Genomic DNA, 27,556 nt, shown 5'->3' on the forward strand with positions numbered 1-27,556 from the left:
CAAAGCATTTCATTCTGTTCCAGTTCTTTGTGCCTGACTGCCTGGAGAAATACCTTCTTATCCAAAGAGCCCATTACAAGGCTCTGTCCTGTACAGGGGCTGGGACATGCTGTATCAGGGCTGGGAATTGCCTGGTTATGCTGAATAAGCCATATGGGTAAAAAGAAGAGGAAATCAGAAATTTCCTTATACTTTCTGATTTCACTGCTAGGCCTCAGAGACCAGCACAGGGCACAGACCACTGCCCTCCATATGCAGATCCAAAGGGACCACTTATTTTCCCCTTTCTCCATTTTTGAGATGCCTCTAGCCCAAGCACGTAAGACTCCACTGTGTTCCACTGCTGTAATTTTTTAGCGATGCCGCTAAAAGTAATGGGCTGGTATTGTCTTTGCTGCCCTTTTCGGGGCTACAGGAAGTGGCCCACTGAGCAAACTGGGAATGACACACTACTGCTGCTGCTGAGTTAGGGTTCCTGCTAACAAACCTGCAGCTGAAATGTAATAAAATTCCTCTTGCTGCTCACCCTCTCTCCTTTTTACCATCACTGAGACAAGATCTCTTCTATCCAGGTGCCTTGTTATGAAATCTCAGCTCAACAACTTCTCTTTGCTAGCTGGTCCTTACTGGTATTGCTGAGGCCATTTCCTGGAGAACTGTCATCCCTTTACAGACATTTTTATAACATACACACAACTCTGTCTCACACCAGTGGTGCTCTCATTGCCCCTGGGGAAGCTTTTCCCACTCAGGGTAAATGAGTATGGATTTACAGTCAGGCAAAACTAACATTGGAGTAAAAAAGAATTTACCCAGAGGGTGGGTTAACTGAAAGCCAAACACAGTGCCAAAACCATTTCCGTATTTTGACTGCTCTTCCCTGAATTTCAGTATTGTCTCACACACAAATCTGTGGCCTGAGTCCTGCAGTGCCTGGCATCAGTCATGAAAGTGTCCCTTCTCCTTCATCCTCTCCAAACACACACACAGTTCCAAGCTAATGCAAGTAACAGCTCTTCTTCCTTCTCATTCTCATTTCTCAGAAGGACATGATTTTTTTTAATGAGAAATGGTCTCAAGAGCACTGCTAATTCAAAGCATAATAATCACTGACTAGGAATAAACCACATTAGCATAAAGCCATGACAGTTTTAATACAGCAAGAATAAAAGCAGACCACGATGCAAGAAGCAAATGCCAGAATTCTGCGCTCTTCTCTGCTGCTGCATCTTTTGCTCAAGTTGGCCGGATTTCTCTGCCTTTTTGGCTCATAATAACTATTGACTGGCTGTGGGCTGCAACACCCACTGCTGACAGCAGGCTCTGTAGGCTGATTTCACACCTTTGCTGTTCCCAAAAAAGCTGGTACTTGCAGGAATGGAAAGTAACCCAGACCTTGCATTCTTTTTCTATTTTTTTTTGCTTTCAAAGAGGAAAGCAGTCCTAGCAGTCCCAGCCTGATCAGTCTGCTGAACTGGGAGAGGGAACTGCTGTGTGCATTAGTACCTGTAGTCACACTGCTGAGATCTCATCTTGATGCTGGTGCCACAAATGTGATGTTTACAGGTTACAGGTGTGGCTGATACTTGGTGCTTTCAGGAACTTGTTCTGATTTTTTTTTCCCAGGATCTGAGAGATCTTTCTGAGACACAAAAAAATACCTGAACTTATGGCATGAGGTTGATGCAGTCCCCTTCAACTTTCTTCTGTCCAAGCTGTCATTCCAGAGCTAGTAATGGGGAAACTAAACCTGAGAGTTTTTCATAGGCTGTTTTGCTGTGAGACAGCTCTCAAGATTCTACTGCAGTTCTTAATACTCTTGAACTACATATAGACTTTATATAGGGCTTAAGCAAGACTCAATGTTTTAATGAAAAAACCCCACCACAAACTGAAGTACTTTGCATCCAAGTAATAGATAAAAAATATTATGTTTGAAATATATTGCAAAGAAAAGGAGAAGCCAGGCCATCTTGGACCTGTTCTGTATGTTCTTATGATTTTCCCACATCATTCAGTAGGGTGTTGATTTCCAGAAGGTCCGGTAAGAGACAACATGGGGGTCACCTACTTTTTGGATTTGAGAAGCATAGCAAGCAGATCAAAGACTCTCCCAAAGACAACATAACTTATGAAGTTTTCCTGGAGAATGAAAGCCAGTTTTGTCATTCCCACCACTATCTGGGAATCGCTTCATCTATTAATGTTGCTGATACGCAATGCCATAATATCCAGCTTCCATTTTAGAAAAAAAACCCCAGTATTACTGCATTTGGGTACAAAGAGCAATTTCATTGGTGAAAGTTGAAGCCCACCCATCCTATGGTGGTATTTAATATTACCTTTCTCACTGGTAATCACACCAAGCTCTCTCTCAGACCTTTCCTTAACATTCATCTTTCATCAGACATATGATTAACAGGAGATTTACTTCAGAAAGTTAGATTTCAAGTCTTCCTAGGAAGCTCCATTGGGTACTTTGTGCTTTCTGTTACATTTGTACAAGTCTGTAGTAACAGGCTGAAAATTATCTTGGCCCTAAAGATGCAATTAACTAAATGTGTCATATTATTCAATGACAAGTACTGTATATAAATAAAAAACCCTAACATAATACTACTCATTGCCAATCCACATCCAACCAGTCTTTATTCTGCAGGTAAGTTTCCAACAAACTCCTGTTGCAAGGTTTCTTTTGAACTTGCACCCCAAATATGCTTCACTTCAGACTGCATGGACCTTATTCTAGCAGCTTTGTTCAAAACAAGATGCAGACATGCCATATGTCTTTTTGAAATGACAGGAAACCTGAACAACTCCTCTAATTGCTGAGCACTTATGTCTACTCTTTACCCAAAAGGAAACATTTTCAATTAAAAAAACACCTTGTTTTTCTTTCAGGAAAATGGTTTATTTTCTGCTTTTCTATTATCTTATGTTCAGTTGTTTCCCTTTAATTTCCTTTTGCACCTGGAATTAATTTCCATCAGCCTTGCCTTTATTATGTGAATTACCCATTTAAACTTTTCCTAACTTCACAAAGGTCTATTTTCCAATGAAAGACAAGGCATGGCACACTGCAGTCTAAAGTCAGTCTTGCCAAATGAGGATGATTACCTGTCTGGTGGAGAACATCTCCCACTGGATGTGTGCATTTGCAGTGGCAGTGAGTTGGCATAGTGACTTTATGAGCCGTGAAGAGCCTGTCAGTAGCCCTCCTCTGCATGCTAAGCAGCACTCACATGTTCCAAACCTCTGCCAATTATTCCTGCTCCCCAGGTGTGCAGCACTTCGCACTGTGTCCATGAATGGAGTCTCTCATCTCTTCACCTCGCCTGTTTCAGCACAGGTACCACACCTTGGTACAGCTCTGCTCTCAGCTACAATCTCTCAATCACAGTCTATTTATTTCTCTTGTTGGCACAGAAGTGCTGAGAATAGTTTTGGAAGTCTAATCCCTCTCGGACCCTGCTTTTGACTCATCCCCATTTTGACGTAAAACATAAATTATTCATGCTGATTGCAATCTTAAAGCTACTTTTTTAACCTCTGCAAACTATAGTGCACTGAATGCATCACTCTAAACATCTTTGTTGATATGAATTCTCTCCAAACACTAAGCATTTTCTGTATCACTAGATAGTACATAAGATTTTGACTTGCAACAAAAGCACTTTATCAGGTTATGTCACCAATAGCAATATAATCTCTTCCTATAAACCCTGCAACTATAGAAAATAAGGACTTTTAGATTCTTTGATACCAAGTGTTTTGTGTATCCTTTATTGCTCTTATTACTCACCAGGTTTTCCATCTCATGCATTTATTTCATATAGATTCAAGGCTAAATCAAATAAACAGTACTGTAGCTCATCACTGTCACGTTGCCCAGACGCTGGAGCAGACACCACAGGTCTATCCCGGGCATCACACACAATATCTGGAAACTTAGCAGGTCCGAAATAGGACTCAGAGCAGTCACTACAAGTGGAACACATCCAAAAACCAGAAAAAAAGGGCCAGCAAAAGCAGAAGACATCTCACACAATTCTTGGGCTTACAGCTCCACAGATATCAGGAATTGCTCCAGTAAAAAATTCCAGCTTGAAAAGAAGGGATATTTTACCCTTCCTGATTGACAAGCAGGGAGGAGATGCACAGTTTCTGCTTTCAAGAAAGCAGAGGAGGTAAGATGACATGCAAGGACTTTTCTGTTGGAGCAAGCAGAGAACTTACTTGGGAGAAAGGAGAATCATGGGGTCACTTTCATCTTCCCTCTGAAAAGGCTTAAGTCCACATCTCTGATTTTCCCGGGGAACACTACTACACTTCATATCACGATGGATGAAGAAGCAAATCTATCTGGCTAAAACTGTTATTTTAATGAATTCAAGACCTACTGGGTTTGAAAGAAAGCATTAGTGATAGTTAAGACATTGATCTGCCAGCACAAACACCCTTCTCCCAACACTATTCCTGGGCTTCACTGTGGGTTCTTTATTGCTTCACTTATGTATTGAAAGAAACTACTGTTCACAGCTGTGATTTGTTGAGAGCCTGATCCTGTCCAGTTCTGTATAAAGAAGAATAAAGAGAAGTGAAGATACTGCTTCTCACTGTCCCTTTCTTCCACTTCTCGTAAGGGATCTTCTGTTTGAGGCGTGAGGGGAGAGATGAGAGAGGTGTGGTGCTGTCTCCTATATCCTTTCCTCAGAAAGCAAAACCAGGAGAGTATGGATGGGTAGATGGAGCCCTGTTAGTAAAGCCTGCTGGGCATCCAGGGAGAGGGATCTATGCTTCAGTCTGTGAAGAACTGCCATAAAAATCTCACGTTCTGGTGTAAATGCCAGCTACAAGCAGAATTTCCCCTCTAGGGCATTGAATCCAACGTAATCCCACAGCCACACTAAAAGCTCACCTGGCAGAGAGCATCAGAAGAATACTACTCTTCAAACCTCCTTTAGAGGTGTTTTACCAAGAAGGAGGTTAAATCTCACAACACCAAAAAACTCAGAGGAGAAAGCTGAGCACAAGCCATACCCACAGAGCTACTGCAATTCATTAACATTATGTAAAAGAAATGAAATGCTGTGAAGCATAACAGTTGCAGTGGGGTTTGTGACTCTCAAAAGTAGGAATCAATCACTGGAACATTAGTAACTCCTCCAATACATGTTGATCTGGTTTGGGCTGGGATAGAGTTAATTTTCTTCATAGAAGCTTGTATGGAGCTAGGGTTTAGATTTGTTATCAACAATGAGAACAGTGTTGATAACACAGGGAAGCTTTTGCTGCTGCTGAGCAGGGCTTGTACAGTGTCAAGGCCTATTTTGTCCCCACATGGCTGCAGCAGCAAGGAGGCTGGGGATACACAGAGCGCTGGGAGGGGACACAGCAGGGACAGGCAGCCCTGACTGACCCAAGGGCTTTTCCAGACCACGCAGTATCATGCTCAGCATCAAAAGCTGGGGGAAGAAGAAGGAAGGGGGAGATGTTTGGAATGATCGTGTTTTTCTTCCCAAGTCATCATGATAGGGTTCCCTTTTCTGGGGATGGCTGAACACTTTCCTGTCCATGGGCAAGTACCAAAGGAATTCTTTATTCTGCTTAGCTTGTGCAGGCAGCTTCTGCTTTACCTATTGAACTGTCTTGATCTCAAATCACAAGTTTTCTCACTCTTCCCCTTCTCTCTCTCTCATCCTGCTGGGGGAGAGTGAGCAAGTCATCTGTCTAGGGCTTAGTTGCAGACTGGGGTGAAACCATGACATATATGGACAGGACTAGGTACCATGGCTCAGGAGTCCTAGATGGATCCCTGCAGACACTTGGATGTGAAGCCATCTGATTTGTCTTTCTGTCATACCCAAACTTACCAACTAGAGTTAAGTCTCATCCATTACAGCTAAAGTTCCTCCTGAAAGTAAAAGCTAAGGACAACAGACAAGCTGCCTTCCTCCCAGTAAATCTTTAACACATTTAACAAGAAAAAACAAGAATTGAAGCCCAGGTTCCTTCAACTCCTAAATATATCCTGATGAAGAAACAGTGCAGAGCATTTTTCCTATGCTTGTTTCAGCTTGATAGTGGTTTAAACTACCTTCTTGAAGGAGCTGGTAATGATTACATTTTCATGGTTGGATTTCTCTCTTAAACCAGTCTGAATTACGAATTCTACTCAGCTGCAAAACACAAAGTAATCCAAGAAAAGGATTGAGTCCACGAAAGCCCATGGGTTTGTTGTTCACATTTTGCAAGGCTTCTCTTAGTGGGTAACAATTTTCCTAATTGTCATGTGGACGGAGGAAGACACAGCTGCTCACGTAGCAGAGCACCTTGGCTCTACCAGTCCTCACTGGGAATCAGGGAAGTTCTCCACCTGTCTAAAAATAAGCCACTAGGGCAAAAGGCTAGCTGCTTATTTTCAGAAATCCCAGAAAAAAAAATTTCAATACTTCTAAATTTCTTAGGGGATTTCTGATGGACTAAACAATTTCTGATCTTTTTCTTTTGAAAAAGAAGTAGGAATATCCAATATTTTAACTTTATTTAAAAAATAAAAAAAATGTGTGCTTTAAAAGGCATATCTTTATATTTTTCAGAAACCTGAGAGAGGCATGTTCTCTTTTTAAAAGTAATCCGATTCAGAAGATGGCATTGCAAACATTAAACTTCCTAGATAAAATAGTACAATATCACCACTATCATCACAAAGATAAAAAATTGAGTTTTTTACTGTAGTGGCTGGGAGAAGAGGAAAAAAGCACCTCATTTAAGAGCTAGAAAGTTCAAAACATTCCCTTGTAAACTCTGTATTCCCTCCCTTGGGAAAAAGAAACCATTTCTGTTCTTTAAAGAAGTTGATAGGAAGTTGGCCAAGAGGAAAGGAGTAATTATACCAAATGGCACATGGATAATGAACCTAAATATGAGTTTAGAAACCTCCCTCAGTAACAGCCTAGCAAAAAAAATATGTTTCATTGGACTCTGAAAGGAGACAATCTGTTTCCATGTTCAGGAATTTACAATCAGTACTAAATACTTTTGCTTTGAGCACCTAAGTGCAGCAGTACCCATGGTCTTTGTTGATTGTCATTATAATGAGAATTTTTTTGTATATTCAAACGATAGTTAGTTTAGACTCTCAACTGTGGTGAAATATCTGCTTAGGTCCTTACAGTAGAGGCTTGAGTTTCAAAAATGAATATTCAAAGGGGACAAAAACATCCACAATTCTTTTAAGGTCATGAATAAAGCATGCGGCTTTGTTGCTGACTAAAACACAGTGAGTATTTATGTGTGTTTTTCATTGCTATGATTTCAGTTTTTTGACATCATCTTTTTTTAGCATGAACTTCTAAGGTGTCATGGTGTTGAGCTCTGCAGGATATTGCTCTTGCTCAATAGATTTATTGGAAAATCTCTGGTTTCTAAAAAGCTGCTACTACCTTGAAAAAAAAGATGAAGTCCATAAGGTAATCAATTTGGTATATCTGCCTAGGAAATTTTACAGTCAAAGGAAGCACCTATGCATGTAGCTTCAAGCTCATGAATTATTCCAAGTCCAGCAACCAGAAATAGCTCGAAAAATGAGAATGGGTTTAGATCAGAGATAAGGAAAAAGATACTACAGGGAACCAAGAAAACATGTTCACAGAAAAAACTCTGAAATACTTCCAGATGCTTTATGCCCTGAAATAATGCTAGCAGAAAGAAATGAATGAAATCCTGATTGTAGCACAGTGAATGACAAAGGTCAAAAGGAGTCAAATTACCTTACACAAACCATCTAGTGACTGGCCAAAGCTGCTCAAGGGTCATTTCCAGAATGCTAAAATTTACCTTAAAGAAATTGGCAGAGAAGACATTAGGACATGGTGTGTGACTGAGTGCTTTCCACTCTTTGATGCGAATGATGTCTTTCTGTGGTGTTTGAGAGAAGAACCAGTGGCATGTTGTGAGCTGCAAATGAAAGCAGAGCATTCAGGAGCACACTGGGATGTGCCTATACAGAGTCACTTGGCCATGAAATTGGCAGTCAAGTTCATTTCCAACATCATGAAGGTAACTGTGATAGGCATTTGTACTAAATGTTACATTTAAATCCAGAAGAAGGATGAAATTCAACTGAACCCTGACATTTCTTACAATTAAAACAAAGGGATCTCTCTTCACCCTTTCATTGCTGCTACTGGACAAAGCAACAAACTGATGAGATCTGTTTTGTCTACATGCTGAAAGTTTTCTTTCAAAATCAGCAAGATTCTGCTACCAAGCAGATGATAAAAAAAAACAAGCCCCAAAATCACCAAATCAAAACAACAAACTGCAAGAAGTACAACGTAAGCCTTTCTGAACATTTCTTGGCAATATAAACTGCCTCTTTCTATATAACCCATGGGGAACAGGTTCTCAATTTTAAGTACTGTTCTCTTTTAGGAGAAGTCTCTACATAATGTCCTACAAGTATCACAAATCCCTTTCTGTCAAGTCAAATATCATATGTTCTTCCAACTGAGTTGGAATATTTGCCCCACAAACCTAATTTTCAAAAGTCTCTTTAGTTAAACAGCATTTTTGTTTGAATTCACAAGTCTGACATGGTCTTGAACCATGACATCTGGTTGAGTACACCGAGTTTTAGAAGGCTTATGGTTGTGGTCAGATTAAAAAATTTCCCAAGCATTTAGTTAAAAAGGAAGGAAAAAAGAAACAAAACCAGTAGGTACAGACACAAACATATGAAAATGGAACCTGGTCTACATGCAATAATAATGCAAGAATCTGAACTAAATTAATCATAGCAAGTGAGGAACACCGTTCGCTTGGTCAACACAGATACAGGTACACTAGCTCAGAACTGCTGAATTTTGCAAATAATGCCCATCTTTATATAGGCCTGTATTTTTAAAAAATTTATTTATTTCACTGGGCCCAATGGTCAAAGAAAGCTGAAAAAAATGAAAAACAAATGAAAACAACGCCAAAGAAAAATATCACCAAAAAGTATCCTTCTTGAGCCTCTATGCAATGCCAGGAAATGTATTAATGAACTGATGCCTGTCTGGCTGTTTAGTGAACTGGCTGTTCTGCCAACTTGAGATGAATAAGAAAAAGAAGCATCAGTTCACTAGAATTACATGATCTCTGTATTTTCTTTTAGGCTCATGGATTTCTATGCTCAGCACGAGCACATTGAGTTCACAAGGAAAATAGCATTTGACTCAGATGACAAAAACACATAGAAAACCAAATACACATTAGTAACTGGAGTCAAATAATGCAGGGAAAATGCTGTCCTTATCTGAGACACACAAGAAAGAAAGAAGGAAACACCTCCCAAGTTCTAGCTTGCTAATGCATGTGACTTAGCGGGTGGACGTTGAAGGAGAGGAAGCTACACAGCTGAGCCTCACGAGTTCCTCCTTTCTTTACCATTTAGGTATCATGTCTAATTCTCTTCAATAGCTGCTAGAGGAGCCCAAGTTTGGCAGCTACAGAGAGCAGACAGTCAGAAACTGCTCTTCTCTTATTCAGATGCTGGAGCAGGCAGCACATTCTGTATTTTGTGCCATAGCAGATTGCTGGAACTTCTCAACCTCATGACTATAAACCCACAGACAATTTTTGGGGGCTGTGAATATTAATGAAAGCTTTACTCATTTCACTCTTCTACTTCTCAATAGGGTGCAATTCAGATTCAAACAGACAAAGCTCCACACAAGTCTCTGCACCTGGCTTTCCCTCAGGGTGAAACCCAACTTCCAAAACTATTCATCCAATAAAACCAGTGCACTAGCATAAGGAAAGCATTCTGTTTTCCTGGTGTATGGGAGGAGAGGGATGAAGTCTTTCAAATTCTAGTTTCACTTCTGGTTCAAACAGCTTCTGCTGTCCGTCCGTCCGTCCATCCCTCCATCCATCCATCCATCCATCCATCCATCCATCCATCCATCCATCCATCCATCCATCCATCCACGTGTCTGTGCACCTACACTGCTGACTGTTTAGTCTGTGCATCCGAATTTTTATCAGTGTTGGCATTTTAAGCAGTTTGAAAAGTAAAATGGGAAAGATAAGATTCTATAAAGCACTACAGCAGCATGACACACACTTTTTATACAAGTTCAATTTCAGATGACAGAAGAAATAACATTTCTATTTATTTTATTTATTTACTTACTTTACCAAAAGCAAGGTTCATAGAGTCTCCATGTTAAAAATAACATTGGAGCTGCACACATACAGTTTCAGATAGTATCAGAATATTGGAAATGTCAAAGCAACTGCACCCAGTACATGGGGTAAAGAGACATAAAGCTGGTGGCATAATCCTCATGACATAGACTGCTGACATTAGGGACCATGTCTACAGTCCATATGGATGTGAATATCTGTAGATCATCAACAGAATCTGTAGATCATCAATACTTTGGAGAAACTTGCTAATACATAGACCGTAGATGCAATAGACCACAGTGAGATTTCCAGGCCTGGCTCATCTGTCAGAATAAAGTTATGAGTATTCTAATTATTTATCCTACATCTCCAATGCATTCAGGTTTGTTAACCATTTCTATCTGTTTATTCTTGAATCTGTATTAAAAGGATAACTAACACCAAAATAACACTAATTGTGTTGCAGCTGAACACACCTTAGCCTACAACTGAAGATACAAAATAGTTATCAACATTTCTAACAAAACTTGGACTCTTGTTTCTTGCCATGACTTGACAGTATTTCCATCATTACACTTCTGTGCTTCCAGAAGATTTAAAATACCAGTAGTATCTGTTTTTTTCAAACAGATAATCAACTTCTCTTAGCAGGCAAGGTGAAATAAAAATCATTCTCTTTACCTAAATCTCCCAAGATAAATTAAACAACTGGATCAATTTTAATTTTATTCCCTGCACTTCTACTGCACAAAACCATTAGACTAATAGCCTGAAAGATGTCATGCAAAAGATGACAGAGGGCAAGATCCTTCTCCTAAGTGATAGGGGAGGTTGTATACTGAACTGCAGCACTAAACCTGTCATCCTAGCCTTGGGTTGCACAGCTCAGGGCAGGAAGAAGGAAAGGGAAGATTTGAAGTACACCTTACATCCTTTTCAAAATGTCCCAATCAATACATACATTTGGCTCTCCCTGTACAAGGCTGTACATCCTAAATTGCAACCCCTGGGATTCAGAGATTCAGTAAGTCATGGAGACTGAATGCTTCTGGTTAGGGGCAAAGAAAGGAGCACAGTAATAACAAACCAAGTTACACAAACCAAGGGCTTGAAGTCTGCAGGTTTCTTGCCCCAGTTTATGTTCTGACTAGCATACTATAAATCATAAATATGCAAAAACCTCTCCTTCTCTTCTCTTTGAACATTTTGGACACAATCCTATTTTTGGGGAATGGGGAGTGGCACTGGGGAAAGCTGGGGAAATGGTTGTCTTTTATTCCTGAGTCATATCTTTAGACCTTAAAAATTTCCACTGTCTATGCAGAGGAACTATGCAGAGGCTGTCAGGCAGGTCTGGTCATCTCTCATTTGTGGTTTCTTTCACTTGGGATGCAAAGCTTCCTTTCAGGGAGGAACATTGCTAGTCCATGAGAGCTCTTTCAACAGCACAGCTTAATGTTGGCTGATGGGCACTGTAATTTTGGGCATGTTTCGGGCAGGGTAGCCTACACATCACCAAGACAGAAAGTTATGTCTAGTGGTTCCAAAAAAACTGCAGCAGGTGATATTATAGTAGCCAATTCTATCTTTGATTTAGATTATACCATGTGCTCATTGTTTCTTGGAGCAACAGAATTGAATCTAAGAGTCTCATCCAAAGGCAAAGGCTCTGCTAGATTTGCCTCATCTTCAGTAAGCTTGACCCAAAGCCAGAAAAGTCAGTGAGAGATGACAGTGCCATGATCAATCATTATGTTATTCTTCTCCACCCAATCCTTTTTGAGACAAGGAGACTAAAAGCAACAGACCAGTGAAGATTCATGTCACTTCACAAGAGCAAAAGGTCAGCAGGAGGACAGTTTTCCACCTCATAGGGATAGCAAGAACATCATTATGTTCTGAGAAGCGTGCAAGTAAGAGTCACAAAGGAAAAACAGGGCCTCCAAGTGCATCCCAACTTCACCCCTTTGCTGCATTAATTTAGATAATGGTAAGCATCACAGTACCCTCCAGTTTCTAAGAAAGGCACTGAAACACACAGACAGAGCTGGCTTAACTACTGGACACTCTGGTGCTGCCCTTCTGTTATACCAGTCCCCTGATGCTGGGGTCTGGCTAATGGATTTGGGACGGTGTGTGAGACCCAGTGTGATCCATTAAAGAGACTACAAATACATCCAATTAATCTTAGACATCCTGGCAGACTGTTAGAAAGATGGTACTGCAGATACTTATACTGTGCTCTTGAAATTAGATTCTGGTTAATTGTGGGCTAAGTAAGGTGTCAACAACAGCAAGTCGAATTTGGTATTGCCTGATTATAAACAAGAAGAAGGTCTTCGAGGATACAAAGGAATAGATATAAATTTACTACCAGCCACTGAAACAGATCAAGAAACAAAATCTAACAACACAAAAATTGATGAAGAAAGCCTACCTCCTCTGCTGAGGGAGCAGAAATGAATGAAAATGTCATAAATACAAGAGTATACTCAAAGGATAGGTTTTGCTCATCAGTCAAGGAGCCCATAAATGAACTCTGCTGCTTTAAATTATATGATCTGATATGATAGGATATATAAAGAAAAGGTAAAAAATAGAGAAGAAAGGGAGGTACATCACATGGTAGAGTCCTGAGTCTTCTGATCTCTTCCCTACATACCCAGTATTTCCTCCTCTTTAGCTTTTAGATGTAGTGACAACATTAATGAATAGAAGTCCAATAATGGTTCTAAAGTGAAGTACTTCCATCTATCTCATTTTCTTCTAAAGAATTGCAAGTTTCAAAAAACTAAGAAGCCAAATGAGCAAACCACCCTCTAAGAGAAACAGCTCTAAGCAAGTTAGTAGAGAAGCTGCTCACCTGGGCAGGGACCAAAGAATAGAATAGGACATAGGTGTGGTGGATGTAAAAAAAGGCAGAGAAGCCAAACTTATTCAGCCAGGTTGATAACAGGTGTATTGAAGTGCTCTGATAAAAACAGCATGCAACAGGAACATGCCCTTCCATGATACATACATACCACCACACACATCTCGACCCTTTTCTACAAATTGCCTCCATACTTTACACATGGAAAAGCTGTGGCCTTTTATGATTTGTCAAATAGTCCTGTATTATATTTCTGATGTATGTAACTTGGTACAGAAGAATCAAAGCCAGGCATATTAATCAAGATGGCAACAAATACTCAGAACATATAATTACTGTTAAATACAGGAAAACCACTGTATTGCTTTCATCATACTTGATGACATTTTAACTGGTTTTTTGAAATTCCCACAAGGAAATGATTTTTTATGGCATGTTTGGTGTGGTCCCAATCTTTGCATTTAAAAAGCTTACATATACCAAGACTTTAAATTGGTTCTCAGATAGAAAGCAGAATGGTAAAATGTTATCAAAAGATGACAACTGAGTTACAGCACTGGAAAGGGGAGAAAACAATAAAATGAGATAGAACAGACAAGCTGTCTGCTCCCTAAAGACCCAAAGAATTGAGGTGTCCTCTTATCTGTGTCATTATGTCAGCACTGTGTAATAAAAATGAAGGGGTGCTGAGCCATTGTGACCAATTTCATCATCTTTGTTGGTTTTGTTCCTAAACTCCTCAAATCAATGACACAGATATACAGAATTCCCAGAAAAGGTGGTAAATATTTCCCCTGCAAGTAGTTTTCACTGGAGAACAAAGAACTTAGTCATCTGCTTGCATAAGCTTGACCCAATCTTGTGTATATTTTTCTCCTTATATTATCTAATTCATCAAAGTGAAGACCTTGCTTACTACCTATATTTTTCCTACAGTTTCTGTTAATAATGGAAATTATATTGCAATTTTGGACAAGACATCTTCCAGGGCACTTCAAAGTAAGCTAGGAGCTCTGCTGGGTGACAGCCACACAACCTTGGCCATGAATTTCCTATTGCCAGCACAGTGTCACCTGGAATGGTACACAACTGGCTTATTTTGTGGCCATCAGCTTTTGCTACAGGCAATTTAACAGGACATGAGTTAGTCACTAAAGAGATGCATGTGAGTAGTTAATGACCTGCTCCAGGCTTCATGATACTTCTTCAGCTTTATTTTGGGACACAAATGTGCCTTCCTCTCCTGCCCCATCCCTTTTTCTTTTCTTCAGCTGCAGACTAGCCAACTGAAAGAATTGCAGTGTTTAAGGAAAGTCTCACATATCAAACTTTAGCCACTCGAATTTGCTGGTCTTGGCAAATGTGTAAACCAGGGGGATGGCCTCTTACAGCCTAAAGGGGCCTTTTTGTTCCTTTTCTCTTCCTCCCCACTCTCCTCCCTGCCTGCAGGCTATGCCCATCCACAGCAGCACTAACAGACCCCTGTTAGTCTCTAGTCTCAGGTCAAGCCCACAGGTTACTGATGAGTTTTTGTTAGTCCCCAATGTGCAAGACAAAGCGATGGGAGCAGAGTGTTGAGACTTCGACCCCTCTGCTCCTTGGTAAAGAAAAGGTAAAGGATCATGTCCTGGCTACCTTGGGCTTTTGCCATCTGAAAGTTACCATAAGTAGGCATCACACCTTCCTCCTGGAAGGTACATTTATTCTCATCCTGCAAAACATCAAGGGCTTGTATCTTCTACAGCAGAAAGTAATGCTGGTGGAAACAAAGTGGGCTATGCAGCTCACCAGCAGCCTGTTCGGATGTGGAGCATCTTTGGTTGATCTCATCAACTTTCTCCAGTTTAGCACCATATTCACCCAATTCAAATACTACAGAGCTCAACTGACAAAAATAAACCAATCTGATTCTATGATCTGTTCTGAAAAGGAGACGTATTTCACTCTGCAATGAAGCCCAGGCCTTTCTCCCCCTGCCTCTTTCTTTATGGTAACTATCCCTCAGGGACTAAAGACACAGATTGCATAATTGTATCAGCTGTTCAAACCTCAAACATGTTTTTCAGCTTCCCACGCTTCACAACATGACCAGGTACACCCTTTTTTACCTACTTCTCCGTTCTGTGTAGTCTAATTTTTTCACTCCAAAATATTTTACGATTTTTGACAAGTACCACTGTAAAAGACTTCAATGCCTCATAGGAACATACTGTGCTCACTCTGCAGATGGTAATGGAGAAGCAGTTACTGTCTGAAATAATGTGAGAATTAGTGAAGTAAAACTTATTTCTATACACAGCTCTTGCAGGGCTTAGAGTTTGTCTAGAAGATAACTATTTAATTTAGTAATTACTTTTGTGGGAAGCAATACAATCACCTCAGAGACAATCTCTTAGGTGATGCTAAAGCAAATGTTATCAAAGTTCCCAGTTAAAAGAAATAAGTCTTCAGTTCCAGGTGGGAATCACACATGCATACACACACATGCACAAGCCCCCATACACAACCCTCCCCTTTTCTATTTGGAAAATACATTTATCTGGAAGCTCTAGAACAATCGTAGAATTCCTACGCCAACAGTATCTCAGTATCCATGTTGATTTTCATGCGTATATAAGATCTTAGAATAATTTCTGCTTATGTAGCAAAACCATGAAGTATAGGAGCACATCATAAATAGACTGAATATCAGCTCTGAATGAAACTTTTTGGGCATGTTCATTCTTAATATTATTTGTACTTCCACTACATTTGAACCTAAAGACCCTAAAAACCTCGAGCCCCACAATCCTCGGCACAAGGAATGCAAATGGTAAGAGAACAGTCCTTTCCTTCCCCTCTCCACTAAAGGACTCATAATCTATTTACAGACCAGCAGGCAAGTGGAAGGAAATCCCACTAACTCTATTTTACAGACAAGGAGCTTGGGTACAGAGTGATACATGATGGACATGCCTGAAATTGCCCAGAGGTACTCTGCAGAGAACCTTTGAGCTGAGAACCCTCATTAGTCACTGATAAAAAAACACTTTGCTCTGTGAATTCCTCCTCTTCCAATACAGTCTTAAGTTAACTGCTTTCCACTTCAGTTTTCTTGTCAGGTTCTCTGCAAAAAAATCGGAAGTATCCAACTTCAGTTGTTCCATTCTCTCTTTCTTTTAGGTCATCTCTGGGTGTCTTTGAAATCCCTAGGGTTCTTTCTAGCCCCACTGAAGTAGAGATGTGTCTTAAAGCATGTTCCAGAACCAGGCTCAGAATTCAGTAGGACACTGAGATTTGCAGCCAGTTTTCAGTATAAAATAAATAAAAACCAGCAAAATATCTTCCTTTACTTGTTTCTCTGACAAGTGTTGTTCATCAGTCATGTCATCTTCTATGACCCAGCACTAACATAGTCCTCAGAGAGACCACCAAAAGCAGCACACTGAGAAGTGCTCTGTACATACCAGGATATGTTTAGCATTGTAGTGCACGTTGATCTCTTGTAGTTCTAGCTCCTTCTGCTCTACTGGATTATCAGTCACTTCTCTAGCTTTATGTTCAGGAAGCATTTTCATTCCTCTTCATGATTCTGGAACAACTTGTGTAGTCTCCTCAATTCTTGTATATTTTTTCTTGGGACCTTTGCAACTCTTCCCCATTCTGCTTCTCCCAACACCTCCCTCAGCATTCAAAGCTCAACCATGATTGCTTCTGTATCCCTAGAGGTGACTCATATCTCTCTTCACTTGACCTCCCCCTCTCGGTTCAGTCCATGATGTCTGATTGCCTCTCTGGCATCCTGTCCTGAATATCTCATTCTTCACTCACATACAGTTTCACCACTCCATTTTCAATCAACACCATTTCTGTTATTCTGTCACCCAACCTTTCAGTATTGGTGCTTTCATAGACCTCCCTCATTGTTTTCTACTTTGCAACTAAATTAGCATTAAATATATCAATTCTTTTCAGTCCAATGGTTAAAGTATCTTGCATGTTCATCTTATTACTGTAGCCTCCTGCTTCTCTTTGAACTCCTCACTTATTTTTTGCCTCTTCAAAATACTGCATCCTGACCAACTACTTTTACCCCTACTTCAGTGAGCCCATTTGCATCACCAAATTCCTTCACTGACTTCTCTCCAAATTACATGACCTCCCTTCCAAGATATCATATGACTCAGTACCTGCTTCCAACTTTTCCTTCAGTTCTTATGGCCATTTCTTTTCGTATTCTCCTAGTCACAACTTTTGCTAGATTAGCTGGTGGTCTTTGAAGGATATCCCTCAGTTTCAGCATAATTTTCGCTTCTCCTAGAGTAGCAGAACAATGAAAATACAGACTAAGACAATGACTAGAATCCAGGACTCATAACTGGATTTGGAGGATATTGCAGTATTAAATCAGTGTATCCAACTGATCTGCCTATGGTATAGGGACTGAATCCTGGTGTTTGTACATGGCTCCCACAAATACAATAGCTGTTCAGGTCACAGGATCCACACAGGACTTGTGGGTACACTAGAGCAGATGCAGGCCTGCAAGGCCGTATATAAACTATACACAATTTGAATAGGAGGGTGGGGCTGCTCACACTGCAAAGTGCTGTGCATTTCCCTTATAAAAAGTAGTGAGTGGTGCCCTTTCTAAGTGCTCTTTAGGCTGTGCAACTGTGAGGATGCATAGACATCTTGAGATCCTGACAGGTTTCTCTGTATCTGAGCTGGTCACAGATTTTTACCTGATCTGTCTGATACAATCATCACATAATTTCAGTCATTATATCATCCTTTCCTTCTAAACACCAAAAGTCTAGAATTGGCATTCACCAGACAAAAAAAACCGCTGGTATTTTTCAATGCTGAAAAATGTGTAAGAGCCAAATCAGTGAGTGTCCCCTGGCAGCATCTCTGGGACTATAGTTTCTTTGCTTTCTGAAAGAAACTCATAGCTGTGCATGCTGGTGGGATAGAAAAGATTAAGGTTGTACTGGTCTAAGTTACTTTTAAAATGATGATGTTAAAAACCATTTGCATGAGGCAAAATGAAATCCTACCCCACAGAAAGAGGGGGCAAAACCAGACTGATGACATGTTCTGGAAGCCTGTTTCCAGGTTGGGAGCTTCTCTGCTCTATTCTTTGCCTCTCTAGGGTTACTAGATTATCTCCTGCCAAGAGGCATTCCCTGCCCTCAGACTATCTAATGGTTTGAAGCTAAATAACCAAGCACAGAAAAGGAAGCAAACCCCTAAAATACAAACCTATTAGTCTGCTAAGAGGTACAAGTAACTGGAGTTTTACATTCATCTGCATCCATGTGTACACGTGTACTTTAAAAGGGAGGAAAGCATATTCTTTTCTTACTGTGCTAAGATTTCAAGTACAAGGTTCCAAAAAAACCCCAGCAAAAGATGTTGATGCAATTGACTTTTAGGTCAATTCAATTAATCTAGGAAAGAATATTTTTATAAATGGCTTCATTTGCTTTTAAGGATAAATAAACTACACTAACAGTGTAAAGTAACTACTGCTGCTGGACATAACCCTTCCTTTAATATCTGTGGGGTTTGCTGTCAGTAGCAGCACATAACAGGAAAGGAAACACTCAACAATTTACATAGCATTCATCAGATTCTTCCCTCAGCTGTAATGGCATAAGCAGAAAGAGTGCTTAACCCACTGTGGGTTTCCAGGCTTCTCAGGCTATCTTCTTCCTTTTCACCAAAAGCAATTCCGTTCAGCTTTAGCTGCTTTTTAATAAAAAAACCTACAATTCCACTAGCAGGATGCTAATTCTGAAGAGACATTAGCAAAACTATGGTTACTTTGTTAAACTGCAGACCTGTGGTTGACAAAGAACCATGAGATCCCAAATAATATTTTGTTATTTTGCACAGAGCAAATGAGAGCAGAGTTGGTTAATTAAAATATTATTACTAATAACAGTAATAATACTAACCTTAATGACAAAAGCTGAAAAATGAAGTGCCAACAACTACTGAGAACCCAGCTCAGAAAACGATAACAATTTCAAATTGACATTGATAACAGAAAAAAGTCTTTCCCTGACCTTCAGAAAATGAGATCTGTATACCACACCACTTAATAGGGACCTAAGTCGAGTGCCTTCAGTCCTAAGTAACATGCAAATCCTCACAGCAAAGCAAAGTAATACAACATTGAACAAGAATGTGGTGTAACATCTGTGAGGCTATTTTTTGCCTGAATGCCTGTATGCTGCTCCTAGTTCTCAGCTTCTCCTAATTGCTGACTTTGGCAAAGTCCAAAGAATTTGTCATTGTTGTCTTCGAACATTTGCATTCCTAGAAACATAAAAAGCGTATACTTACCTGTAGCAACACCTGTGATTGATTACACCGTCACTCTCGGAATACCCTCTAGAGGTTTTGCTCAGTCCCAAAAGGAGAGGGGGAAGGGATGAGAACAGTTGTCTGAAGAGCACTATATTAATTCCAATAAAAGTACAATTTCCCCCATGCATTTGATAGCACGATGAAAATCACACTAGTGGTATTCCCGACAAACCAGACCTTCCAGATACTCAGTTGAGTCAAGCAAACTCTACTGCAGCACGACAAGGAAAAAGTTGATGTATCAAGGCAAAAACCCCTGATTTAAAATTAATAGGAATGGGAACAAAACACAATCAATACAAACAGCAATTTCTACTGCAACTCGGGAGAAAAGGGAACAGAAAAAAAAGAGAGAGAGAAGAGTTGGTGCCTTAACTGTTAGCACAAAGCTTCTGTGGTAAATGAAGGGACCTGTCCCTTTTGGCATCTCCCTGATCGACAGGCTGAATCGATGCCCAGCGCATTCCTCCCGCGCCTCCTTTCCTCTTTGCCTGAGATCTGTGGAGGAGCAAGCCGAGCATCCCCGGCTCCGACGGGAGCGCACACATGTCCGCGCACCCCCGAGCAGGCACACGCGCTCCCCTGCCTCGCTCCTACACCCACAGGATCGCAGCACTCACCGTCACGGGCTTCCTCCCCGCGACTGCAGTTGCTGCAAATGTGTTTGATCTCCTTGCCTATGTGGTACTGTATCACAAACGAGACATTGTTGTTTGTGGTGCTGGCGGGCTCCTTCAGTGGTTTCATCCTCACTAGATAGAAAGCTTTCTTTTTAGGCTTCTCTCCACTCATGCCTGAAGCCGAGCCCTGCCTGCAGCCAGCAGAAGGAAAAGCCAGCATCCCAGGCAGCCTGGCGTGCGTGCAGTCCGCCATCCGCTCCCTCTCGCCTCGGTGCTTAGCTGCCACACACAACAGGGATGAAGGGGAGGGCTGGGGGAGAGGGGGAGGCGGGAGGCAGAGCAGGCAGAAGCGCTGCCTGAGCCTCGCTGCCTGCCCTCCGCGACCCCGCTCCTTAACCAATCCCCCGGGCTGGGCTGGAGGATGCTCAGCGTGTGCCCGCTCCGAGCCTCTCCCGTAGCGCGGCAGCCGGACACGTTTGGCGGAGCCTGGCACACCTTTGGCTACCTTGCCGCCCGCCAACACCCCGCAGGCAGAGCCTCCTCTCCCGCTGCATCCCCTTTTCCCGCTGCATCCCCTTCTCCCGCGCCCTCCCCGTGCCCGCAGCCCCGAGCGCCCCGGGCCCTGCGGGATGGCGGGCACAGCCCGGCTCTGCCAGGCCTGGAGAACACGGCACCAGGGGCGGCAGCGCAGCCCGTCCCGCGGAATTGATGGTGTACAAACAAAGAACTGTCCGGCAGCGGGCTGCAAACCCTCCTCCCCGGCTCTCCAGCGTGCCTGCGGCTCAAGGGGGCACAGGGGCACTCGGCTCCAGCTGCCCCAGCCAAACCAAACCCCCTTGCTTCTTATAAAAGCCAGATAAGGTGCTCGGCCCGGCTCGTGCAGGGTTTAAGAGGACGGCCATGGACAATGGCTGGCACTGCCGGGTGACTTCGGCCCAGGAGCCCCTGCAGGGACTCTGCTCCTCCGCGGCAAAGGCTGACCCACAGCTTGCGACTGCTTATCTGGGCGGTGAACTTCTTTGTCTCCCTTGCCTCCTGCCCATAGCTGCAGCTGCTCCAGAGAACAGCCTAATCATTCCAGGCTGTCCGCATTTCCAAAACTCCCCCTGCCTGAAAGGGATTATAATCCCTGGCCAGACACGCTGTCAATCCCTTGCTGTCCAGCTGCCCCCAAAATGCTGCATGTTTTCACGGCATGGTAAACAACCCAAGCTGCCCAACCTGCCGAAGCAGCAGTTCAGGACAGTGCCTGTGACACAGAGAATGAGAGGAGTGGGGGTGAAGATGCTTGCTTCTTGCAGGCTCTGGGGAGGAAAGCCTGATAACCTCAGCTATTCTGGCTGCTATTACAGGAATGTGAGTGCTGGTTCTTTAAATCTTCAGCAAGCTCTCAGTTTGGCAGGCACTAAGCAAATTGAGAGTGCAATTGGGGCAGATGAAACATGGCAAAGAATAACACTATTCTCCTTATTTTTAGCCAAAGCCCTCACTCACTGTTAGGAGAAATCCACTCATTCTGCAATTCTTTACCATTTCCACATATTGTTGCCCCATCTTTTACTGCAACATGAGGACAAAACAGCCTTGCTTCCCTTCAACTACACATGAAACAGTCAGGGAGACTTTTGCCTAAAGAAGACAGAGCAGAAACTTAAGGATTCAGTGCCATCATTTTCCATTTTCTCAAGTTCACGCATGTACACACACACACACACACACACACACACATACACACACACAGAGGCACACAGAAGATGCATACAATGAAACTGCTGACCTACTTGTTCTGCATCATTCTGATGCAGGTCTGACTTCTCACCTGGCACTCCTGGGAGTTGAAACCAAATGCAAGGCCTTACTTTTCTCAGCAGAGTTCACAAATCAGCCTAGGTGCTATCAGATCTCACAGAAATACAGACTGAAGCAGGCTTTCAGCAGATTTATGCTGGTCACCAAGCCACACAGGCATCCTACACACTGGGGTATGTATGTGGGTTTATGCTGAATACTGTTGGTCACCTCAGGTGATGTATTGCCCCAAAGGACTTGATTTTGCATGTGTTGCTCATCTAAAATTCCTACCCATTTCATATAAGTGGTAGGAGAACAGGGAATGCACAATTATTCAGGAATAAGCAGGTGAATTCCCCAAATGTGCATAGTGTGTAGTTCTGAGTTAATGCACAGAAAAGCCATCCCTTTGAAGGCCTGATGCTGAGATGTTGTTTGCGATGTTATGCATTTGGAAAGTAAAGGCTGAGAAGAGTTTGATTCCCCCAGCAGTCAGACAGCAGTTCACACACTCGCAGTGGAATTCCCTCTAACTTATTCATTGCCTTTGAGAACACCTTCAGTTTGGTTGTGATTCAGAAAATAATTAGGTGAGTGGAAGACATGATCATAATTCACCTTCTGAACTTGCTTAGAGTTCACAGCTGTCACTGGTACTCAGTACTGCTGCATTATGGAAATGGGTCAGGAGAGGAAAGCACATTCAAATGTCAGCTTCCCTGAATCCGGGAAATATGAGTGCTAACGAAATGCAGGGTGAACTCAAAACTAGAATATCATATATGTGGTCCCAGGGCAGTTTTGGGGTGTTGTGCCTCACCTGTCTTAAGAAAGGAAACTAGAGTCATACATTCAGAAGAGCTGAAGACCAGCAGAGCTAGTCTTGTAGTTCAGGAATTGGCTAAGACTTCGAACATGAAAAACTGGGTCAAGTCATCAGTCTTTTGCAACCTCTCTCTGTGACCTCAGGCAATTTACAAACTCTTGATATCTCAGCTCCTTGCTTAAAGAATAGTGATGTTGACATTTCTGTTTCTCAGACAAATTTCATGAAATCATAATCTAAGGTTCTCTGAAGGTGTTAGCATATCACAGAGAGAATACAAACAGATTTTCAAATGCAGAGACTTACTGTTTATAGCAAAATGAGAGGGGGAACAGGAAAAACATGTTGCATCAGGCTTAGCCCAAACAGTTCACTCACTCCAGACTTAATTTTTTTTGTTTTCCTTAATTTTATTTCAACAGTATTTATCCCTCCTCTTGCAATTAATTTGATTCTAAAGCCATAAAATTAAACTTGGATCTGAAAAAGACTTCCTATCCAAACACTGCATTTTTATTGCCTCTGGTATTGTCTCCCCAACTCAAACAACTTTTAGAGAGGGACAGAAGAAACTTCTTTCTCAGGCAGAGACTAGAAGATTATCACCTACATTCTAGTCCAGCCTCACATGTACTCCATTCTGTGAAAGAACCTGCAAATACTACCAGAGTGGACTGAGTTTTACAAGCAGATCCCAGGAGACTGCAGAAACCCAGCTGCTCTGACATGTTTGTGGACGATTGGGAATTAAATAACTGGTGAATAAGAACCCAAATTATCACGGAGAAAGCCCAGTGCATTTTTGCTTCCAGGTGCTATGTATTTTGAATGCAAACAAGCCCTGGAAGCCATCTGCTAGTATGTCTCCTGTAACATGCTCTTTTCTATAACATGCAAATTGCCTTCATTCCAAAGAGCTGCCTTACAGAGAATATGAATTTACACAGCTCATAAAACAAAAATATGTTTAATTATGATCTGTTTAATTACAGTGAAAGCGGCTGCTGCTAATCAGTTCCAGGACAAATAATGTAAAATAAATGTACTATGGTAGTCCTGCAGAAAAGAACTTGCTTTGCCTTTTTAAAGATAAGTTAAAAAAAGTCTAATAACCCTTTCACTGCCTTTGCACACAGCTACAGACCTTGGCATAATTTGATTGCACAGTGGACAACAAAAATCAATGTACAGGATGTCAGGTAATTCGTTATTTGACAGTGAATCAACAAACTTGCATCCTATTCCCAGCCCACATTTGCTTCTTCTATAAGCTTGGGAAACTATTTGTACCTTCAGTTCTTTCACCCCTGCAGCCTTTGCCATTAAGGAGAGTGCCAGTTCCATTGTCCATGGAAGAAATTTAAACAGATGACTACTGAGATATTGGTTCTTACCTGCATCAAAATCTCTGAGGCTTGACACTGTCATACTCTTTTCTTCCCCCCTTCATCATGTCTTCCCATGTCAGAGATCACTTGGCTAAGAGCCTTTGGGACACTGTGTTCTCAAAGAGCAGGCAAGTCTTCAGCTGCATTCTCCACTCCACAGAAAAGAAGATTCCCTCTTGGCACTGTGCAAAATGCCAGTCAGGACATCCCTGAAGTGTGCCTTACAGCTGAGCAACATGGAGGTTTCCGTGTGGGCTGGACAGCCCCTCTCTTGCAGCACAAACAGGTGCACAAGGAAAATTTTGTGGAAGCCTCTGATCCTTGTTTCTTCAAAACAGATGTTGTCTTGGGGAGCTGTAGTGATACCCTGAAGCAGCTACAGCACTGTTCATGTGAAAATGCTAGACAAATGCAAGTCTAACGAGGCAGCATCGCTTCTCCTCAGCTGTTTAGTCTTTCTAACCAAAACACCATGATTCATGTTTTACAGTCTACTTAGGCAGTGATGTTTTCACAGGGATGCCCTGGTACTTGGCAGTTTTTTGTAAATATTTTGCTTTCCTTCCTATTTCCTCTGCCCCATGGTACTAAACATCGCAGTGAGAATAAAAAAAAAGATAAAAGATAAATTAATTACCAGCCACTCTGGTGATTAATGCATACATCAATGTTGTGCTACACATAGTGATACAAACTGATCAGCTTGGAGTAAAGAGGGAAATGTGTACAATTTGATCACTGACTACAACACAGGAATCAGCCCCTAGCATAGTACTTCCTTTGGTACCATCTTCAATTTACTATCCAAAATATGCCCTCAACACCACCTCAGAATAGCTGACATTTGTCAAAGGAGTTTGTTGCCAGGTGGAGAATATTTCTAATTGCAATGCACAACTCAAACCTGGCTACCCAAATATTTTCTGTTTGCCAGGCAGTTACTGCAGCTGGAAGACTCTGGGCCATGGCAGGGGCTCCAGGGTGCTAGGCTGACAGTATTTCTGCTTACTACATGGCACATCAGCAAAAATAGGAGGGAAAGAAGGAGGCAGAATCAACCTGAGACTCCAGCAGGCCAAAATAGAATATGACCTTTTTAGTTTTGCAGCTATAAACACATTCTTAAGCTACAATCCCAGTTACTCCTGGCAGTCTTCAGCCCAAGAGAGCCAGATGATGAGTGCTGCACAAACAAAAGCAAACCGAAGGAAGACAAAAGGAAAGAAAATGCACCTTCCTGGCTTTTCCACATTCAGCAATACTGCTGAAGCATCACATGTTTAATTCTTGCTCTACCTGCAGGGCTCTCCACATCCTGTGCACATGCGTTGCCATGATGGAGTCTTCTTCTTATTTAGGAGAAGTCCTGCTTTATTTCAACGTGATGCCATATGGTGTGATGAAAATGAACAGAAAAGGCTACACATAAAAAACACATAAGCTTAGGAACACCTGTTTGCTGCAAAAGTGAAGAACTACTGATGGCAAAGGCCTTCTAAGGATAAAACGGAAGATGTCATCCTACCTAGCAGGACAGATGGGAAGTTGCTGAGCTGCCTTTTGAATGCCCAAACATCTCTGTGCAATCAATGCCCAAAGGCCTGATGAAGCTAAGGGTAAACACCAGCAATGAACAAATGTGGGGCCTGGAGTTCTAAAACAGCTGATCAAGCAACCATTAGCATTAGATGGTGCTGAAAGGAAGACAATCTATATGCTGAAACTATAGCTGAAGCTCTTGCTGTAGCGGAGCTTCCTTCAAGTCCTAGCACCAGAGCCATTAGTCACTACAAGTCCTAACAAGGTCATTACCTCCAGTCTTAGAAAATCCACTCTCGGTTCTTGTATCTAATTTTGATGTGACATGCCTGCAGTTTTATGATTGGTTTGGAGCACATTGCACACCCTGCATAACTTTCAGAGGAATGGAAACCTTTTTTGCCTTGAGAATAGACACAGATAGAGCAGAGGCATGAATTGGAACTTGGCAACACCCCTGCACCCTGCATGGTCTAAACTGAGAGTCTGATATAGTTGCCATCTTGAAGTTAACAAAAAGTGGTTCCAAAAACCTCACTGCAATTACAAGACTGAAACCAAGGAGGAATCTGAATTAAGTCCTGCGTGGCCAATTTAATCATTCCATTTAGAAAGGATCATATTTATCATTGATATGAGCATACAGACTGCAGCCTGACAATGATAATTGCTTTGCCCCATGTGTTTGGAACTGTGGGAATAGACTCTACTAGTAAGATTCACTACAAAATATGGGCCTGACCCAGTGCTTATTCAAGTTAATTGGAATTTTTCCATGACATTAGCTGCACACCTTAACACATATCAAAACTCAACAGCACTGGTGACTTGAAGACTCATCATTGCTAGTTACTCCTGCTTGACATTGAGAGAATAAAGTACAATATACCCTGGATTTTTGCACAACATGCCACCCCGAAATACCTTTTTCTTTCTGTGGATAAATAAAGAAACAGTTCTCCACCTTCTGCTTTCCTTCCATCAAACCCAGAGCTGTCTTATATATATATATATATATATATATATATATATATATATATATATATATATATGTATGTATATGCAGAAAAATATTTTTAAAAACCTCACCAAACTAAACCCACAGTCAGGTATCAGGCTGCATTTATAATTCCTCACAAGGTTCTGTTCCCCCACAGTCTGCTAAAAAAAGCACAGCAGGGGGAGAAGTCAGCGTGCCTGTGTGTACCTGTGTGTCTAGCAAGCCCCTGGGGGGAAAAAATCTGAATATGACTTATTCTTGTCACAAACGCTCCTAGACAGCAAAAAGGGATGGAAAGGTCAAGAGGAGGAGTCCACGCCTGTAGAGAAAATAAAGTCAAGCACTGGTCACCTCTGGTTGACAAACAGGCAGAACTGCTCCCACATCATGGGTTAGTTTCATACTGTTCCTACAGATATAGAAAACCAGGCACTTACAGTTTTGTTGGCTCCAAGTAAAACTACATGTTTGAAAAGCAAAGCAAAGAAGGCTGTGCATTACAGTTGTTTCATAAGAAGAACCTTAATTTGGACAAAAACAAGTGTTTCACTTAAAATAACAAGGAAAACACAGCAGAAGCCCTGGATTTACAACATGACATAGAGAAACTTGAAACTTGGTAGAACCTAGAAAGGCTCTACTGTGATAAACTTATGACTTGGAACAGTCTTTTCTGGACACTCCTGAATGCAAAGAAAACTCAGTACAGCAGGTCACAGTCATAATCTTTCAGAATACCATTATGGTTTTCTCCATGTTTTCTCAAGAATTCCATGTCTCAAGACAAGAAGAAAAGAAACAATACTGAGAAAAACATCTACTTTTCATTGCTAGTGCCTGGAAATCCTGGGTGATCGACTTTAGACACCTGAGCAAACACGAGTCTTTCTAGAACTGCCACTTGGGATATCCTGAATCTCTATTTGAGAGTGTGTGGGACAGATATGAATATCACAAAATCCCAGAAGTCTAGGACTTCCTGTCACA

The 27,556-nt window shown here is 41.6% G+C and overlaps 1 protein-coding gene across 8 annotated transcripts in view; it reads right to left on the reverse strand.

Annotated features, from left to right (window-relative positions):
- Positions 1-27,556, reverse strand: part of PHACTR1 (phosphatase and actin regulator 1) — a 303,608-nt gene that overhangs the window by 123,163 nt on the left and 152,889 nt on the right. The window contains exon 1 of one of the 8 annotated variants that reach the window (XM_033071824.2): positions 20,026-20,292. The exons of 5 other annotated variants lie outside the window; for them this stretch is intronic. In XM_033071824.2, coding sequence (XP_032927715.1) covers positions 20,026-20,278 — 253 coding nt within the window. In that variant the 5' untranslated portion in view covers positions 20,279-20,292. Of the gene's footprint in view, positions 1-19,381; positions 19,703-19,781; positions 19,945-20,025; positions 20,293-27,556 lie in introns of those variants that run through there. 2 more of the 8 variants (XM_033071835.2, XM_033071859.2) reach the window with 2 other exon arrangements.

This window comes from Catharus ustulatus, chromosome 1 (genome assembly GCF_009819885.2).
Source record: "Catharus ustulatus isolate bCatUst1 chromosome 1, bCatUst1.pri.v2, whole genome shotgun sequence".
NCBI lineage: Eukaryota > Metazoa > Chordata > Aves > Passeriformes > Turdidae > Catharus > Catharus ustulatus.